Below are 19,690 nucleotides of genomic sequence, written 5' to 3'. Positions count from 1 at the left end.
TGTTGCCCAATGCTACAGGAAACGAAGGTTAAAGGAAGAGTTTAGTCCCAAACCTGTATGATTTACTTCCTACTAAAGAACACATGAGCATATCACTTTGAATGTTGGTAACCAAAACATTTTGGTGACAACAGACCATATTTATAATATCTTCGGTTATTTTCCACTTAAGTCAGTCAGTCACAGGTTTGTGAAAAAAAAAAAAAAAAACAAGTGTAATTTTTGCTGACCTATCACTTTAAGGTTAGAGATTAAGATTTACCATAGGGGGTTAGTAATGCAGTTTTGGGGCTTGTTGTATAGGAAATCAGCACTGTGAATGACATGCCCAAAGAAAATACAAATAAATCTTTGGTTGTGATTCAACAGCAGCACTGGTTCTCAATCTTTTGACTCCATGTCTGAGATCACAGAAGTTCATGTATTTTTTCTGGTACTTCTCAGCTATAAAGATGACAAAGATCAATCCTCATGACTGTTGTACATTATTATTCAGACCACTGCTGAAACGCTGTCAATTATATATACACACATTTCCAATATATTTGAACAATTAAATGTTTAAAGTATAAATGTCTTCAATAAAACAAAAACTGTGCACATTTTTAGGCTCAACCCTAGCCGAATAACACAGTGTATCAAAATCTGCTGTCCACTTGGTTAATTTGCCATGCTGTTGGGTTAGTAAAAGAGGCAGACATCATACAGTTTTTGGTAAAAGAATTTACTCGCATGTATTTCCTAATAGCAAAGCATACCCCCATAGCACTCTGTATCCCAAAAAAAAAAAAAAAAAAAAATAGAGTTTGATGAAATTTCAAGTTTCCCCCCAACGTTTGCATCCCCAGCACTAAAAAAGCAAACCGAGCATCAATGATGACATTCGTGATTGTTCATCACATTCAGAACAGAACAGTCGATGGTTAAATTTGCAAAATAATTTCACTTCAAAGCTGATTTGTCCTACAAATGTAGGTATATACACACACACAAGAAAAATGGGTGAAAGCACTACAGCAGGTCATTTTAGATCTTCACCCCTCATGTCTCCACCCAGGAGTTTCTTTTAAAAAACTATAATTGAGCATCATGGTGTGAACTAGTGTGCATGTGCCTGGAGCAATGTATTATTTAATGACACTTGCAAATGGCACCATCTGGTGGTCTCTCTCTCAGTCAAGGCAATAAGGGCTGTTTCCAAACCTAGTGAGTTGCGTCTTTTGGTTTTGATGCACTTAAGACCCGCAGAAGTACTTCAGTTTGGCCCTGCTGTTGGTACCTGTGAGGACGTTTGTGTATGAGAAAGTTTATGGAGGAGGGATGGTAATATATCATGTTTAAACACAAATGCTCGTCATTTCTCGACAAAGGAAGCTTTTCATTTCCCCTTGCAAATATATACTGTCACTACCTTGTTACACACCCACACATGCACAAGTGAACCACACATTCACACAAATGGAAAAATGGACAAAAGAAACAAAAGCAAAAAAAAAAAAAAACTTTACTATTGTAATATATATTTTATATATATATTTATATTTTTTTACCAAGACAATGTAATTTCAGTGAGTGGGCGAATGAAGAAAAAATGATCCAAATAAAATAAGGAATAAAACAATAAACAAAATAGTTTGATGTTCCTTGCACATGAATCATCTTTCAAAAGGCAAAAGAAGACAGCTTCTGTCTGGAGAAGCTCACCTACGTTACACAGCTGGAGATGAAGTTGAACATTTTCTTTCAAACATCCTAACCATTTTTTTCTGACTACACTAATTGAAAAAAAAAGAAAAAATGAAAAGAAAAAAGTGTCAAGGCGGTTTCCACTGTTTGCTACTTGAACCAGTCGGTCATGCTGATGCAGTAGCTCTTGCAGTTAAATAACAGAACATTCAAATCCTTTTTCCGTTATGGTTGTTGCCTGTACGTTCGTCTCTAAATTTTAACATCAATGCCTGCAAAACGTTCGAGAGAATGGAAACAACATGATGGACAGTTTCTATGATACACTAACCTCTGGGGCTGCAGATGAAAACTGGAAAAACGCCTCTCCAGAAAGCCGGTTTCAATGTTCCTGATGTGGAGGAAACCACAGGCTCTCTGTTAACACACTAGAGCTGTCTTCCTCTCTCTCTTTTCCCTTTAAAGCACATTTTCACATCTATAGTGTGAGTCTCCAAACCCCTAACAATCCCACCCCGTTCAACTCCTCAACATAACGTTATGCCCTTTTACAAAATGGAAACACAAAAAGACACACAGTTGAAGAACACGCATCTGTTGACGCGCTCACACACACACACAGCATTCGGTGCACAAACCCAGGCAGAGAAACAGCACTATTCCTTTCTGTGTTACCCTATCGTCGGTCCTCCTGCTGTAAAAACACTATTGGTAACATCTAGTTCCAGAAAGAGCACTTGTACATTTGCAGAAATATGGCTTTAAAACTGTAACAATCGGTGGGAAATAAGTCCAAACTGATTTCTCTTGTCCCCACAAGATGATTTAGAGTGTGTTTGATATCTGTGTTTACAAGAGGCTTGAGTCCCGTAGTCCAGTGTTTTGAGTGTGAGCGTGTGTCCTGAAACCTGCTGGTGCTGAGCGGTGTTCTCAATGGTACCTGATTGGTTGAGATTTATTCAGTGATTCTTTGATGGATTGTGTTGCAGTGTGTAGTGTCAGGCTACGACTGGCTGAATGAAAGGCCAATCGGAAACCAGGACTGACCAGAGGGTACCACCTGTTCAGGATCGTTCACAGATGCCGCACTCCCCCCTAGAACCCACTCCTCGGTGGGATTGGGTTGCTGGTGCACGTGTCCTTGTATGCGTTTGCGTTTGTGTATGTGAGGGGCGTCCGGTGTGCTGGTAAGGGTGAGAGGGTGGGGAGGGGAGGGGTCACTCTCGCACACTGGCTGAGTAGGAGAACTGTGAGAAGTGTGAGCGTGCATCTGGGTCCTCCACATCAAGACTATCATCTGCAAGCAACAACAAAAAAAAAAATCTCATTTAATCATTTATTCCTCTTAAACAGTGAGTTTACCAAGAAATGAAAATTCTGTCATATGGAGTATTTTAACAATGTCCTTACTACCTTTCTGGGCCTTGAACGTGTCAGTTATGTTGCTGTCTACGCAGGGTAAGAAAGCTCACAGATTTCATCAAAAATATCTTAATTTGAAGATGAACAAAGGTCTGACAGGTTTTACAAGTAATCAAAGATATAGTTCACCCAAAAAGAAAAATTTGATGTTTATCTGCTTACCCCCAGGACATCCAAGATGTAGGTGACTTTGTTTCTTCAGTAGAACACAAACTAAGATTTTTAACACAAAACGTTGCAGTCTGTCGGTCTTATAATGGAGGTGAATGGGAATCACGGCTAAAACTTACACTAAAACTAAAGAAAACCAAATTAATCCCTGCGGCTCTCGACGATACATTGATGTGTAAAGACACAAAATGATCGGTATGTGCAACAAACAGAACGGTATTTATATTGTTTTTTACCTCTGATTCACACAATGTGCTACTGTTTGAACTCTCCTAAGCGCGTCCTCCTGAGCGTGTTCTCAAGCAGGTAAGTGAGGCGTCTTCTATTATTATATAAATACTAGGGCTGGGACAACACGTCGAGGTCATCGATGACGTCGACGCAAAATATGCGCATCGATTCGTCGACCTGTTTTTATTTCTCTAAAAAACGTTTGCAAAACGTTTACCTTATGTGCACTGAATATACGCGATGGCCGGATTAACATTCTGTCCAACGTTATATAACCAATCCAGGGGGGTTTTCTGCATTGATCTTTTTTTTTTTTGGCGGCTGTCAAAGCCTTATTTGATCAGTGAGTGATGTAAAATAGAATGACTGCTGCGCCTGACAGGACGCGTACGAGAGAGAGCCCCGGCTGACAGCGCGCACTCACAGTCTTCATACTACACGAGCGCTGTGTTGCTCGCTCTCTCTCTCTCTCTCTCGCTCTCTCTCCCTCATGCATATTAACCAAAATCATTAGACACAATAGAAAAAGGGCGGATCGCCAAAGTTTCATGTGGAGCATTCTGAGATTTTTTTTTTTCTCCATGTCAGGCTGCTGTTTAATTTTTTTTTTTTTTTTTGGAAAAGCACTCTCTGTATTAGCCTAAAGCCCTCAAGTTTACATTGGTTACTGTATTCTTTTCAATTGCTCTAAACAAGTATTTTGGGTGACATTTTTATTATTATTTGACATTTATTATATATGACATTATTATATGACATTTTTATTAAATGCTAGACATCAAGTTGTTGTTATTTTCATCTGAAAGAATAACTTGTATTCAGTAAGCTAGGCCATATGTGTTCAGTAAGCTTGTTTCAGTAAGCTATGTGTTTTCAATGCTTCAAGGTTTTATTGAATGCTATCTCTATACAAGTGCAAAGTAATGTCTTTTATTTAGTAATTTTAAGAGCAATAAACATATTGCAATGTTAAGGAATTCATGTTTTTTTTCATTCAGATATGTAAATCAACATGTATAAAATGTTAGTAGTCAATTAATGGGGAGATAATCGAATAGGTCTGAAAAAATTAATCGTTAGATTAATCGATGCATCCAAAAAATAATCCCTAGATTAATCGTTAATAATCGTTTATCCCAGCCCTAATAAATACTGTTTGGTTTCTTGCACAGACCAACCAATTTTTTATTGTATGTTTTTAGCTGTGATTCCCATTCACCTCCATTATAAGACTGACAGACAGACAGTGTTCTACTGAAGAAACAGTCACCTTCATCTTGGATGCCCTGGAGGTAAGCAGATAAACATAAGATTTTTGGGTGAGCTATCCCTTTAATGACTATTTTCATTTTTGGGTGAACTATACTTTTAAGCAGGTTTGGCCTTTATAATAGCCTAAATGTTGTTTATAATGAATGCCACTATAATCTTTGTATTGCTTATGTTTGTACATCATTTACAGATATTTTATATTACTTCTGAAAGTAGTAATATTATTTATCAAGTGAGTTATACACCAATGCAACTCTTTGTTTTTCTCAACAATGCATTTTTGATTTGGTTAAACTTGAGGCCTGGGTAAACTTCACAACGTTCTGTTCCATCTCGTGCCCAGCCGCGTCCGCACAGCTTTCAAAGTATACTCAACCGCAGATGAGTGCAGATGGATAAGCGTGACACATGCACAATTTGTGCAGTTCTTTAGGGCTAAAATATTTGCAGTCATTTTCTACTTGTTAACCGTTTTCTCAGACACAAAGATACGTGACGTCACAAGCAGACAGGCAAGGAGGAAGAACTGAAGTACTCACATTGGTCAGGTGGCGTGACAGTAATTGTCTGTGCAGTGAACTCGTCGTCAAAGTAGCGTGTGTCTGTCTCTGAGGTCACTTGCGGCTTGAAGGGTGGGCTGAGCTGCAGAAAAAACAGGAGGGTGAGAGGTGATTCTAACAAAAAGCTCTAGAGAACATTTGGTTTTCACACATCCCTCATTAACCACATGCAGAGATCAGCATAAATGACTGATTACTGTTAAATGTCTAATGAAGTAAAAAACATGTTGTGTTTGAGGATATATGTCTTCCAATCATGCTGCAATCAATCACACGGACACAATACTGGAACATGAATGTAAACGCGATTCGAGAGCATCTGTCAAAGTGATTAGCTGTGTACATTCTCTAATTTGTGTGAGGATTACATCCAATGAATCTGCTCCCACTGCCTTAAACTCTTACCTTCTTTTGAAGGACATCATACCAGTTCATGGAACTGAAGAACTTGTGTGTCATCACTTCTTTGGCATCCTCAGGACCTCCTCCGAGCCTTAAAAAAACACCAAAACATTTATTAAAACATACGCAAGATCCTCTTTCATAACAAAAGTGGAAACAGACGCACTTCTTACCTCTGTTTGGGGTCTTTCTTGAGCAGGCCAGCCAGCAAGGCCTTTGCCTCGGGCGAGAGGTTTCTGGGGAAGCGAATCTCCTCCATTAAAATGAGCTCAAAGAGACGTTCATGGTCCTGGTTATAGAACGGCAGCCGACCACACATCATTTCATACATGACCACCCCCAGACCCCACCAATCCACTGCACGCCCGTAATCGTTGTCTTCTAATACCTACAGCAAAGAAAGAGAAAAAGAGGAAAAATTAAGTAGTCTGTTTAGAGATGGCAATAAAAAAAGGAGAAAACAACAAGCTTAAATAAAACATAATTTTTATATAATGTTTGCAAAAACATACTTTTGCAAACTATTTTACTTTGATGATGCAGCATAATCCTGAGTGACAACATTAAATACGGAAAGAAATAATTACCAGGTTCACATTTGTGTGTACAATCACGATATGAATAATTTTATTTTCACAGTAACTATATATATATATATATATATATATATATATATATATATATATATATATATATATATATATATATATATATACACACACACACACACACACACACACACACACACACACACACACACCACTGTAGTAGCACCGTCTTCACGTGTGACACCTCTTTGTCAGTGCTCAGAAACGGTCTCTCAGAAGGCACGTGTATATAATGAAATAAATTTTCTTTTGCTGCTCATTACATTTCAATAGCTTAAAAATTACCTGTTTTTAAACCACAACATATAAAACCTTAGTGCCATGTAGCATAGCTATTTCTCGTGATCGTGTAAGCGCGATAGAGACGATAGTCGAAAATCTCTACAAGTTGAAGAATTTCAAAAATACAATTAAAGTTGCCTTAAAACTGTGCATGCATGTAACACATTATATAGGGGTGAGCGATTTAAAAAAAAAAAAAAAAACATATGTTTTTTTTGAAAGATCACACAATTCACGATTTTATCACAATTCTTTGTCATGTTGGTTTTATTATTTTGCAAGATGTCTGAGCATTACAGACAAACTTATTTCCCTATTATAAAAAGACAAAGCCTTTCAAGGTTTAAAAAAAAAAAAAAAAAACTCACTCAAATGTGGTTTTAAACCTGAATGAGCTTCTTTCTTCTACTGAAAATGAATGCTATTTTGAGAAACGTGGAAAACCAAACAGTTGCTGGTCCACAGTGACTTCCATAGTATTTTTTACTTCCATCAAATTCAATGTGGACCAGCAACTGTTTGGTTACCCACAGTCTTCAAAACATCGTCTTTTGTGTTCAGCACAAGAAATAAATTAATAAAGGTTCATTAAAATTCAATTATAGGGTGATCTATCCCTTGACAATAATGTATGCAGCACTCAGAAAAAGCACAGGTCAGACCAGTGCACGAATGAAACATTTAAAAGCACATGCAAATAATGTGGCGTTGTACAGTATATGATGGAGGCACCAAACTTGCAGCTGATAGAATATGCGCTGTAGCACGATACTACGATATTTCTTCAAAAGCAGATCATGGAGACATTTTTATCATCCACAATCAAAAAGAGTCATATCGCACACCCCTAATATTATATATGAGTCCCATTAAAGAAAATGTCTCTGAAATGGTTTTCAAAACTGTCCCGGAGCATCCCAGAACTGTCTCCCTCCAACTAACACACCCGATTAAACTCATCAGTTCACTAGTAGAGACATTAAGAACTGAAGTGGATCAGAAAAGGTAAAGAGATTTGAGAGAAAATACAATGCATGTCAGATCTGCGGCATGTTCAACAGCGGCAGCTCTTAAAAAAAAAGCAGCCAAAATAATAAAATCTTTGGATATTATGTCACTTTCCCTCACTGATAACATCTGAAGCACTGAAAAGTCTGTGTGCTCTCTCTGAGAAAATATTTTAATCTAAAGAGAACGTCAACAGTTATCACAATATCAAAAGGAAAACAAAATATATTACTGACCACACATGGGGTTATTTAAAGGTATTTTAATCATGATTTCTTTAGTGCCATGTGCTCTTAGCATTTATGCTAGCAAGTTGAGTTTCTGGCAAAAATAAAATGGTCAGTTCCACCGGATAATTCTGTTACTTTAAAACTGTTACTTAAAGGGGTCATAAGACGCGATTTCAAATGTTCACACAAAGAAAGAAGGCGTGGTTTCAGTAACCACAGTGTTGAAGTAGCCATGTCAGGGAGATGTGTGTGTAATCGGGGCGAAAGCAAAATCACTTTATCTGGCCTTTAGAAAGTAGATGCATTTAGGAATATTTAGGATTACTTACAACACAACAGCAATGCATTTTATGGACAACCGTTTCGTGAACTTAGGAGAGGAGGTCATTCTGACTTTGCTATGACAATTTGTAAGTATTTCATATTGAATGTTCAAATGCGGAATTTTGCATGTGTTTGAATCCACATCACAGTGGAGTCAGCTGTCTCAACCGTAGCTTGTGTACTGCAAACACGACGAGTGCTTGTAGTGTTCGGCCAATCACAATGCACTGGGTCAGTTGGCCAATCAGAGCAATTTTTTTTTTCAAACATTAAAGCATGTCAACATATTCTGTTACACCAAATACACAAAAAAAATATCTTTTAAAAAAGCATAATATGACCCCTTTAAAAAGGCACACTATGTAAGATGTTTTATTAAAATATCCAAGAGTACTTACATTATCACAAATGTTTCGAAGAATGTTTAAATCTAGAGAAATAATAAATTTTAACTAGTGACACAGACCGTGTCATTATGTCGCCTGCCAATGACGTTATAACCCCTCGATTTCCAGTTTTGTTATGTAGAAAACATATGGAAACCCCGAAGACGTTTTAATAGACCAGTGACGACCGCACAGAGTAGCATTATAATAGAACTTTCAAACGTATCTACTCTGATAAAACAGCTCAGTTTTTTTTCCCCAAATACGCCACCTGGAAGGAGCAGAAGCGGTCCACTGTGGCTTAATAAAAGCTCTGCTGCTCTCAAGCCGTGTGTCGCGCTCGTTCAGCAGACTCTATTTGCTTTGCCACCTTTCATTCTCACCCTGCTTCATTCTACTATGTTAATAAATCATGAGCTCATCCATGAACACGAGTCCCTTCGGACTGCATCAGTGCTTTTAAAGGGTCAACTGTGTTTATGAATTATTTTCACACAAAAAAAATGCAATACTATTGTTGTTTAAAACCTCAAACACAGATATATGATGCATCCTTATAATATTTCAATAATATTATTTTTGTTCCGGATATTGTATATAATACTTTTTCAGATTAAAAACCATTCGCTTCAAGTGGAAAATTCTGTGAAGTCATGGGTATTTTATTTTTCTTTATAAGGTATGCATAAGTGAAATATAATCTCAGTTACAAATGTTGGAATGTAAGGACCGTTTGTCTAATGCTAAAAGAAAGATTTTTCCTTTCATGATTCATTGTTATTTCTACACATTGCCTAATTTGTCCGTAACAGAGTTGACAAACAATACCATAAAGACATCTGTTTTTCATTAAAAGTAAAAAAAGGAAGTAATCTGTGCTTGGCAAGCACTGAATTATTAAAATATGTGATGTTTTCAATAAAATACTGGAAAGAATTTTTGTTAGTGAACTGGGTTTTTTTTCTTAACTTTATGAAATGCCATATGTATCTCCAATTACAGAATCACATCGAATGTAACAGAAAACGGTTTTAAGTCTTTTGTTTTACAGCATTCTGCTTCATAAGACTTGCTTAAAAGAACAATTTTTAAATATTCTTTTCATCTTTTAATATTTAAAGAAACTAAATTGAATATGCTAAATTACACATAAAATGATACTTTCTAAATTCAGCCTCAACACAATTTTGTTTAACCCTTTAACTACTCACTTGAAGAAATGTGTCAGGCCAAAATATTTTCTTAAACCTTCATCTAGTGATTGCTTTATTTTTAGCATCTGTTCTCCTTTCAATGTGGTTCAAAACACACAACCAACAAGGCAGTTTTCAGCTTTAAAACACTGTGAGATTCCATTATAATACGTCAGAAAATGAGCAAATCAGAGCTGGGACTAATTCCAATCTTTTTTTCCTACTTTTTAATCTATCAAACTATGATCCAAAAAGCAACTGAAAAAACAAGTTCATGAAGTGAGTTTGCAGTACCTCAGGAGCAAGGTACTCTGGGGTCCCACAGAATGTCTTCATGGTGGCCTCATTAGTAATGCCCTCTTTACACAGGCCAAAGTCTGTGATTTTAATGTGACCATCTATATCCAGCATCAGATTCTCCAGCTGCAGAGAGAAATACAATTGTAAGAGAATAAGGAAATAGCGTTTTGCCATTTGAAGTAAAAAAAAAAGGAACTCAGATTTCATGTCTGTGGTCTATGACACAATTTTCAAAGAGCAATTCAAACTATTTTTATAATAATTACATATCAAACATAAAGCATTGAGAACACAGAAAACCTTTAGGTCCCTGTAGACGACATCTTTAGAGTGCAGATATTCCAAAGCTGAAACTATTTCAGCCCCATAGAAGCGAGCTCTATCTTCCGTAAACACGCGATCTCGAGACAAGTGGAAGAACAGCTGGAAACACGTAAAAAGGAGACAAAACAGAATTTTAAAAAAGACAGAATGGTGTAGGCCTTTCTAGTTTGTTTTTGTAAGGAGTGACAGGATGTGACAAACCTCGCCTCCATTTGCGTACTCCATGACAAAACACAATCGATCTCGTGTCTGGAAGGCGTATTTTAGTGTCTGTTGAGAGATTGAAAAAAAAAATGTGAATTAACAAATCTAAAAGCAAGAGAATTGTGTAATAATAAAAAACCCTGACAGAAATGAACATACCGTAAGGAAGGGGTGCCGTGTGCTCTGCAACACTCTGCTTTCTGTGATTGTGTGTGCAACCTCGTCCTGAAATAGACCACAAAAAAGAAAAGAAAAAGAACCAACTGGTCATGACTCTCAAACTAATTATTCAGGAGCATTTTAAAGTTCTGATTCGTGTGTGCCGCCCACCTTAGCAATGATGACCTCTTTGCGTAGGATCTTCATGGCGTAGTACATGCCAGTAGCCTTTTCCCTCACTAGAATCACCTTTCCAAAAGTGCCTTTACCCAGCAGCTTTAAGTAGTCAAAGTCATTCATTGTCTAAAAATATGAAAAACAGATCTGCTCAGCCATTACATCTCAATATTAAAAAAGGCTTTTATAAATAAACCTAAAACTTTTTTACATTTTATATTTTTTTATTAATAGAGACTATAAATTTTAGTCACACAAACATCAACAACAAATATGGCGTTATTTTAATGACAAATGTGGAGAGCACATTTTTGTAGCGGGAATCCACATTAATATAATGCGCGAGTAACCTGACACTTGTGCTCAGATACAAACTGCTCTCGCCCGGAGAGAATGCGCGCACTTAAAACGTGTCTCTCCTTTCTCTCAAACTGTGTCCTGTGCACTAACAAATCTCTCTATGCTACAATAATGCGCTCTCGTCATTTGACATTAAAATAACGCCATAAACTAATTGTCACACACCGGTGAACTCCCAATTTAACTGCTTTGTGCAATATTACCAACAATTATGCCAAGTAATGGATATGGTACAGTGACTGTCAGCCTCAGTCCATTGATTACAGTAATATCTTGTTAAACAAATCCATCATTTAGAGGTTTTTACCGTATTTTCCGGACTATAAGTCGCACCTTTTTTCATAGTTTGGCTGGTCCTGCGACTTATAGTCAGGTGCGACATATTTATCAAAATGAATGAACTAAGAGACATGAACCAAGTTAAAACGTTACCGTCTACAGCCGCGAGAGGGCGCTCTATGCAGCTCACTGCTCCTGTAGCCTACACGGAGCAGAATAGAGCGCCCTCTCGCGGCTGTAGACGGTAATGTTTTCTGTTGGTTCTTGGTTCTAAATAAATGCGACTTATCTATGTTTTTTTTCATCATCATGACATATTTTTGGACTGATGCGACTTATACTCAGGTGCGACTTATAGTCCGAAAAATACGGTAATTTCAAACCGTTGCTTAAGATTAAAATACACTATCCATAATATTTCTTTCTCCAGTGAAAAAGGTTGTCTTGGCTGAATCAAGAGAGAAATATGCACAGATTAGGGATGTTCATTTCGGTTATTTTTCTTAACTGACAATCGATGCTCGTTAACTGATAATTAACTGTTAAACAACAAAATGATCTTAAATTAGATTTGAATTAAATTAGAACAAATAAATAGGTATATACAATAAATATATTTTAACTTAAATAATAAATGAAGAAAACGGAAAGAAAAACTGTGCAACAAGTAGCCTAGGATGCAGAGTCTCGGTTCATTTTTGTGCTGCGCGAAAGGAAACCAGACGGCAGAAAATGGCATCCTATTTTCCTTTAAGCTTATGTTACCAAAGCACAAAGATTTATTGTTATTGTGAATGTACACAGATAAAAGCAAACCTTTTACAATTCCGATTATCTTTATGACTATAAGGAGTAGTTGCTTCCACTGTTAAATGAAAAAAATTCAAGGGATTGTGCCGGCGTGGCTTGCACACACACAGTTAAGCATTGCTACCTTGACAGTGCAGCCGGTTCATTATCATAATAAAATACAGTCAATAAAACATATGGGGAAAAAAAACACACTGCAGACAACTGAGAAAGTTTCTTATACAGAAGTGAAGACTGTTACCCAAACATCCAAACACGTGGGGTTAAGGCACTTACGACTTTGGTGCGGGACTTTGCAATGGCAGCCTCCATTCCCTCCAGGCTGTTGTCTCCAGGGGAGCCAAAGTTGATGTCCATTGGCTCCTCCTCTTCCCGGGACTTGAGCCCATTGGCCACAGCCTGTATTGCACGTATCCACTCCTCTCTGCATTGACATCAAAATTAATTCATTAATCATTCATTAAATCCAAGGAAAACATAAAAACGTAATGCACATTATGGTTCCTCTTGTTATTTTCTATCATCTTGAGCTGATCACAGGTACATGATTACCATCCTTTGGAAGAATTGAGGTATTTAGTCACATAATGAAGTGTGATATTATGCAGCACCTACACAAACAAGCTGGGGATTATTTTCAGGTGCTGTGTAATATCACTGCACCCATGGTACAGCAGCAAAGTTTCTTATAGTTCCTAGTCATATCAGCCTAGAAAACAGCAACTTTTCATTTTCCGTCAGCCTTAGCACACGATGTGACTACAAAAGAGTCAAGTTTTAAATGGGAAAAATATCAAAACTCTTTGGTCGTTTTTGAGCGAAATGCTAACGGTCTAATCAGATTCAATGATCTACGCTAAGCTAAGCTAAAAGTGCTAATGGTAGACCTGGAGATCAGCTGAATGCATTCAAAAACGGTAAAACTCAACTGTTTAACTCTAGGGGAGTTAGCCTATTTTCAAAAAAAGTGTAGTGTTCCTTTAAGATTCAATTTAAGCAACAGGCAATGAGTAATAACCTGTTTTGGTTGGCAGAAATCTGGTTAATTCAACTTAATCTGCTTTTCCAGTAAATACCATTCAGTATCTGCTTCTTGAGATCTCTCTTCCACTCATTCATTCACAACGAGGACAATGATTCCAGCAGGACCCTCCATCTCATCTCCTCACCTTTCAGCGTTGCTTTCCACGTGGAAGGTCCGCTCAATAACAGTGGTCCACTGCAAGCAGCGGATGACAAAAGTGTTCGGCCGAGGTCTTTCAGTCTTCATCAGCTGACACTCTGTCAAGGATATTAAAGTTTTGAAAAGCTGTATTTTGGATTTAAATTTGTTGTACACAACTTCAGGTGCTTAGATGGGAAACGTGATCCTTAAAATCACAAAAAGAGCAAAAACAATTAGAAATTCATTGTTAGCAGATATAAATCAATGTATAAGAACAAACAAACAAAACAAAAAAAACATTGATACGGTCCAATTTTCTATTTGGTACAGTAAGCTTAATCATGCATCGCTTGCCTAAGTTTCTGTTAATAATAATTGGTAAGTAATGAAAAAAACCACCGCTCAAAAACTAAACTACCTTAAGGAAACACATATTTTAGAACACTAAACACAATCTGGTGTGTGGGGAGAGGGGCAGTAAAGTGTGGCAGACCTGCAACAGAGAAGTTATTGAGAGGGGGCTGATTGTGGTCTGAAGTCTCTGGCTTCTCCTTGTACCCAATGAAAGAGCCATCACTCTTTAGGATGAAATATCGGGGCCTCCAAGTCTTAATGTATTCACCTGCAGACAGAAGGAGGAAGAGATATAAGGAAGTAGATGGCAGAAGGTAGAAAGTAGGGAAAAAACAAAAAGGCAGAGACAAGGAAGACAACACCTCTGTTTACAATCCAAAAATATGATATGGACTGTAATAAAGATTGAGTGTGTTTTTCTTACCTCTCTTGTGGAGCCAGCCCTCTCTGACGATGCTGATCTCGTTCATGCTGGGTTAGGGGTGTGCGGGGCGTAGGGCAGGGTGGCAGGGAGGTTGGGGAAGGGGGAGTGTTGAGTCTCGGGTCAGGCAGACACGTTCAGTACCAGAGCCAGACTCACCTGGGATCATGCAAATAAACCAATGTTAAGCAGACTTTCTGTTACTCGTTTTAAGCAAACAGTGTTTATGAACAAAACATTAGACCCACTACTGACTTTCAATGTATGGCAAAAAAAAGCATTTTCATAGTCTTCATCTTTTTAGTGTTCCACAAACTAAAGTAAAGAGGATGAATAAATGACAGAATACTCATTTTCGGGTGAATGAGTCCTTTAGTAACAGCATTTTGCATTTGAATTTATTAGTATCAATACTGTATCTAACATCTGAACTCAACAACTGAAAGATTCAGCACAAACGTCACCTGACTAAAGCTGCAGGAATGCCACCCGTTTAGAAATGTTTGCAATGTAAACTTGACATAAATGCAGGATTCAGCACTCCGCAACAGATAAGCCTCAATTTAACATTTAACAGATGAGGGACAGCTCATTTGTTATCATCTTCCTGAATAAATCAAAGTCCCATGTGCGTTCCAGTATCGAGATCTAACTGGGGGCAGGAGGAAAGCAATGAATGAACCGCTCATGAAAAAGAGGTGAGTGCAAGACGTACTGTGGAAAATTTCAGTGCCATTATACACCGCATCAATGAATCTAGTGCTGAGTCATTATTCACAAACAGATATCTTTATATGTGGGATAAAAGTGCTGATGAAGGATCAGGGTCTCGATCCGGGTGGATGTTAATGGATATAATCCATGTTCTTTTTTTTTTGTCCATCTTTAATAAGATGTCATCTATGTGCAGTCTATGAGTGGACAACTGATCACCTTTTATAATCAAATGGATTTCTAAATATTAATCTCATATGTGTCATGACATTCGGAAAGCACAACCAATCCAAAAAGACAAGACAGATACATCACCACATTATCTTTTAAAGATGCCTCATTCTTTAAAGAATCATTTATTGTATCTACATTCAAAACCAAAATATGAGAATATTTGATATAAGATTATATTCTTCATGTGCTTAACATTATTAAATGCATCACCCTAATGTTGATGGGGATTATGCTTATACTGTATTTGTTCTAAAACCATTTACGTCGATTGATTAGCATGTGTTTAGACTGCCATCGGTTACAAAAAGGAACAAATACAAATGTTCTTCTTTTTGTTCCTGTGGAACTTAATTTGAATTCACAAACATGTTTAATTCATACGTTGTTGTGCATCGATATATAAAATGTGTGCCAAAAAAAATGTATAATGAAAATAACCATGAAACCTACATTCCCTGTCTTTATTTCCAAAGCTTTTACTCTCATAATCTATATAATATACTGTAAATGGCGGGGTTTTAAAAACAACCCACGTGCAGAGAATAACACAAAGTTAATGAACATGGGACAAGGATGAGCTTATTTTACCGCAAAGTGTTTTTAGACCATTTTTGACAGGAAATGAGAGAGCTCTGTTCTATCACCATGGAGATGCCAATTAGACTGCAGTAAAGCCAATCTGAATCACAGGTGAATGTGCCACTTTGTACGGCGAACAGGACGAGACACCTGCTGTTTTCAGAGGCGACATTAGAAAGCACAAGCTTTTACAGCAAAAAACAATGCTTGATAACTGGAGGACAGAATGTTCACCCACCTGAAGAAAATCTGAGCATAGTTTGTACATGTATAAGATGATGTTGTGGGTCGTTGCAAAGGCATTTCTGGGAATTTATTAAGCATTGCAACTCATTATAAATATAATATTAATACAAAATATCTATATATTGATATAACTTTTAAAAAAATACTTAAAGAGTTAAAAACTAGTTACAAGATACAAGTTTAGTTATCACTTGCAACATGCCCACAAGGCTATCAGCTCCAACAACCCTTATTTTCTCTCTTTTTTGTTAATAATTGAAGTCATTGGGCTCCAGTGTTGTTTTCCACCCCTTTACACACTTCCATTGTATGGTCGAAAAGTAGCCGAAGCTTTTTCACAATATATTCTTTTGTGTAACGCAAAAGTAAGTCTATACAGGTTCGGAACAACATGAGGGACAAAACTATCAAAATATTCTTTTTAATCTGTTGACCATTCAATTATATCTGTCAGTGTATAGTATAATCCAGATACATTCTAAAATAAATAAATAAATACTAAGCTTAAAATTTTATTAATTTCATCCAAGAAGAAAATACCAGCTTGTCACAGAATATTTCAACTTTTATTGTTGTTGCTGTTGTGACCGAGAAAAGGTCTTAAGATTTTTGTTTGTTCATTTTTGGCCAAGTCCAAAAAGCCCAGTTTCAGCTTGATTTTATTTTCTGGTGCCTTGATATGGCTCGGGTCCTTTCTTTAGTCTTAATCTGTGGGATTTTCTGATCATTGATCTCTTAATAAATATCCTTAATAAAAACACGATTTGAAGTAGCATCTTTCAAATATGTAGTACAAACAGTGCTGGATAAAAAGCATGTGATGGTTTCATGTTCAGCGTATCACTAGACCTATACATTAGTAATAGAGATTCTTGCTTTTGAAAACAGCACTTTTTTTTTTGTTTGTTTGTTGCGAGTATAATATCGGTCTGTGCCAGAGGAGTTTCCTGGCATAGCAGTGCCTCTGGCACAGTTCTGGCATGCTGTCCCATCACCATGGGCACAACACTGGATTATCCCTGCAAAATAAAATCCCCACCTTGTGACGCCCCTGCTAGTCCATTACACAACTGCTTAACACATGCACTGGAATTAAAAACACGATGACCATCTGACTCAACGCTGGCATATATACATGTATCTAGCGTGCATGTATCAATCGGTCAGTGGTATGCCTGTTCCTCTTTTTCATAAACAACTCTCTCACACACACACACACACACACACACACACACACACACGCACTTTGAAGTCCACAGTAGAAAGACAAACAAGAGCGGTGACCATTTCAGCAAACTAATGATTGCACGCTTTCTGTACCAAGTGGATAATTCCAGACATAGATGTCCTAAATCTGACCCCTCTCAACCTCAATAACCTTCAGGCCTCATGCACAAACCTGACAGATGCATGATTCAATATCTGTCAAACATCTGACTACTTCAACCTTCAATAAAGTTTCCATATTTTAAACATGCCTGCAGAATTGCAATGAAATCCACGTGGAGCTCTATTATTGAAATCAAAGGCAAAAAGCCATCAGTTTGATCGATAAGCATGTACAATTTTTTCACACTATAGATCAATCATGCCTGTTTTCAGAGTGTAAAGGGCCTGATCGACAATATACTCTCACTTCCACTCATTTAACTTAACACATCTCCGTCAAGACACAATGATGCACTTACAATGGATCAGCAAGCAAGGACCCCTCGGGAGAGACCAGCAGAAGCGCCAAATGGGTTGAAATTAATCTATAAGCGTACTTGTATTTAATAAACTAATTTATAAAGAAAAACGAAGTGACAAACATGCGTTACGACGGGAGATGCAGTTTATATGTAACGTACGGTAAACCTGAAATATATATTGATAAACAGGTTTTTGGGGAATGTATCCCAAAGCGCAACAAAACATAACATTTAAGTGCACTTTAAATACAGAGACTCGGGCTAGGCTAAACATCACGCTAGCCAACAATCATCGATGCACGTTTTAGTCCCTTACCTCCACTTTTATTCTCCTGCGATGTGTTGGTTGACTGAAATGTAATAATCCTCAAAAGCCCATGCAAGTGGAGTGAAACAAGGGTGTTCAGAGACGTGAAATATGCGTTTATTCTTCTCGCGAGCTGCTGTGTATTGAACTCTGCCAATGACCACTCAGCTTCCCCAGAAATAACAACACCCAACCGCCCGAATTTCCTCACAAAACACCCCTCAGTGGCCCGAAACTCGAACCCGGTCGCCCAAACTCATCCCACTACGCTTATTTGACGCGTTTAATGCCTTGGAAAAGCTCGCCGTGGCCGTCCCGTAGGTCTATGAGCGATGTTACGGTAGTGGTGGTATTGCGGATAGGCCTCCGTCTAGCGACTCGACGAGAACACAAACAGGAAATGACCTCAGCTCACGCTCGGCCTCGCCGCGACGTCACGGGCAACGTCCGAGTCTTTTTTTTTGTGTTGCTGTTTTTCATTTATGTAATGCTAGCGAGGTTATGAATTTATAATAAATTCATACATGTCCGGATTGTTTCGTCGGTTGCTATTTCAATATTGTAACCATAGACTGTAGTAAAGCATAGAAGCTCCCTCTACTGGTTATCTGCCACAGTTCCTGTGCAGCGTTTATTTTCAAAAGTTAAAAGCTAGAAGTTAAAATAATATTTGCATACTCCAATGTGAGCATTTTTTCTGGTTGTTTTTATAAATATTCTTAAAAATAATCAAAAAGCTCTATGGTACTGCATTTCTTTGCTGCTATTTTCTGAAGTGCATTGGAGTACCAATTAATTATCATTGTGTGTGTGTGTGTGTGTGTGTGTGTGTGTGTGTGTGTGTGTGTGTGTGTGTGTGTGTGTGTGTGTGTGTACACTAGCATTTGAAGTGGGTCAAAACCTTTCATCAAAGTTGTCCTAACACCAAAATGTGTTCTTGTCTTAGGACAGCTTTGATTAACTTTTTTGATCCACTTAAAATGTTGAACTACTTGTATATTATATGAATATTATATGGTACCATGGTTATCATCTGATACCATTATTGTTCCTTGGTATCACCCCATTATTTTTGTGAGGGGTAATTAAATATCACAACCGATATGTGTTAAACAGAATATACAAGTAAGAATATAATATAAATCAATAAAAAAAATCAAGTAATGCAAGTTTCATCATTAGATGGTGACGAGACTGACCTTATGAGTGGGTCATTTAATCTCTTATTCAACTAATTCATTAGTTCAGAACCAAAATAAAAGGTATTCCTTGAGTCAAAATATAGTAGGGGAAAAACAGTAAAGAGATAGTAGGGATAGGGATAGGGGTAGGGATATCATTAAAAAAGTATGCTAAGATTACCTACTATACTGCAGCAAAGCAAACTGTTCACGTCATGATAATGACACCATCTGTGTTTTGATTTCATTCATACTACATAGATAATACTATATATATATATATATATATATATATATATATATATATATATATATATATATATATATATATATATATATATAGTACAGACCAAAAGTTTAGACACACCTTCTCATTCAAAGAGTTTTCTTTATTTTCATGACTATGAAAA

At 37.3% G+C, this 19,690-nt stretch overlaps 1 protein-coding gene across 1 annotated transcript; it reads right to left on the bottom strand.

Annotated features, from left to right (window-relative positions):
• Nucleotides 1–1,518: 1,518 nt before the first annotated feature.
• akt2 (v-akt murine thymoma viral oncogene homolog 2) lies at nt 1,519–18,546 on the bottom strand. Its single transcript, XM_052582403.1, has 14 exons — nt 18,109–18,546; nt 14,332–14,487; nt 14,047–14,175; nt 13,558–13,669; nt 12,665–12,812; nt 10,934–11,065; nt 10,763–10,828; nt 10,601–10,669; nt 10,376–10,498; nt 10,070–10,198; nt 5,918–6,132; nt 5,748–5,835; nt 5,322–5,424; nt 1,519–2,983 (listed from the first exon to the last, which is right to left on the bottom strand). The coding sequence occupies exons 2-14, from the start codon at nt 14,375–14,377 to the stop codon at nt 2,904–2,906; spliced, it is 1,440 nt and encodes a 479-aa protein (XP_052438363.1). The 5' UTR covers nt 14,378–14,487; nt 18,109–18,546; the 3' UTR covers nt 1,519–2,903.
• Between the last annotated feature and the right edge of the window lie 1,144 nt (nt 18,547–19,690).

This window comes from Carassius gibelio, chromosome B18, assembly GCF_023724105.1.
Source record: "Carassius gibelio isolate Cgi1373 ecotype wild population from Czech Republic chromosome B18, carGib1.2-hapl.c, whole genome shotgun sequence".
NCBI lineage: Eukaryota > Metazoa > Chordata > Actinopteri > Cypriniformes > Cyprinidae > Carassius > Carassius gibelio.
The sequence above is the reverse complement of the archived record's forward strand: the minus strand, read 5'-3'. Positions and strand labels throughout refer to the sequence as shown.

Coding starts and splice junctions, on each gene's coding strand:
- akt2 (XM_052582403.1), bottom strand. CDS start 14,377: ATGAACGAGATCAGCATCGTCAGAGAGGGCTGGCTCCACAAGAGAG. Junction 13,670..14,046: donor CAATAACTTCTCTGTTGCAG/GTCTGCCACACT, acceptor TATCCTTGACAG/AGTGTCAGCTGATGAAGACT. Junction 5,425..5,747: donor ATGATGTCCTTCAAAAGAAG/GTAAGAGTTTAA, acceptor TTTTTTCTGCAG/CTCAGCCCACCCTTCAAGCC.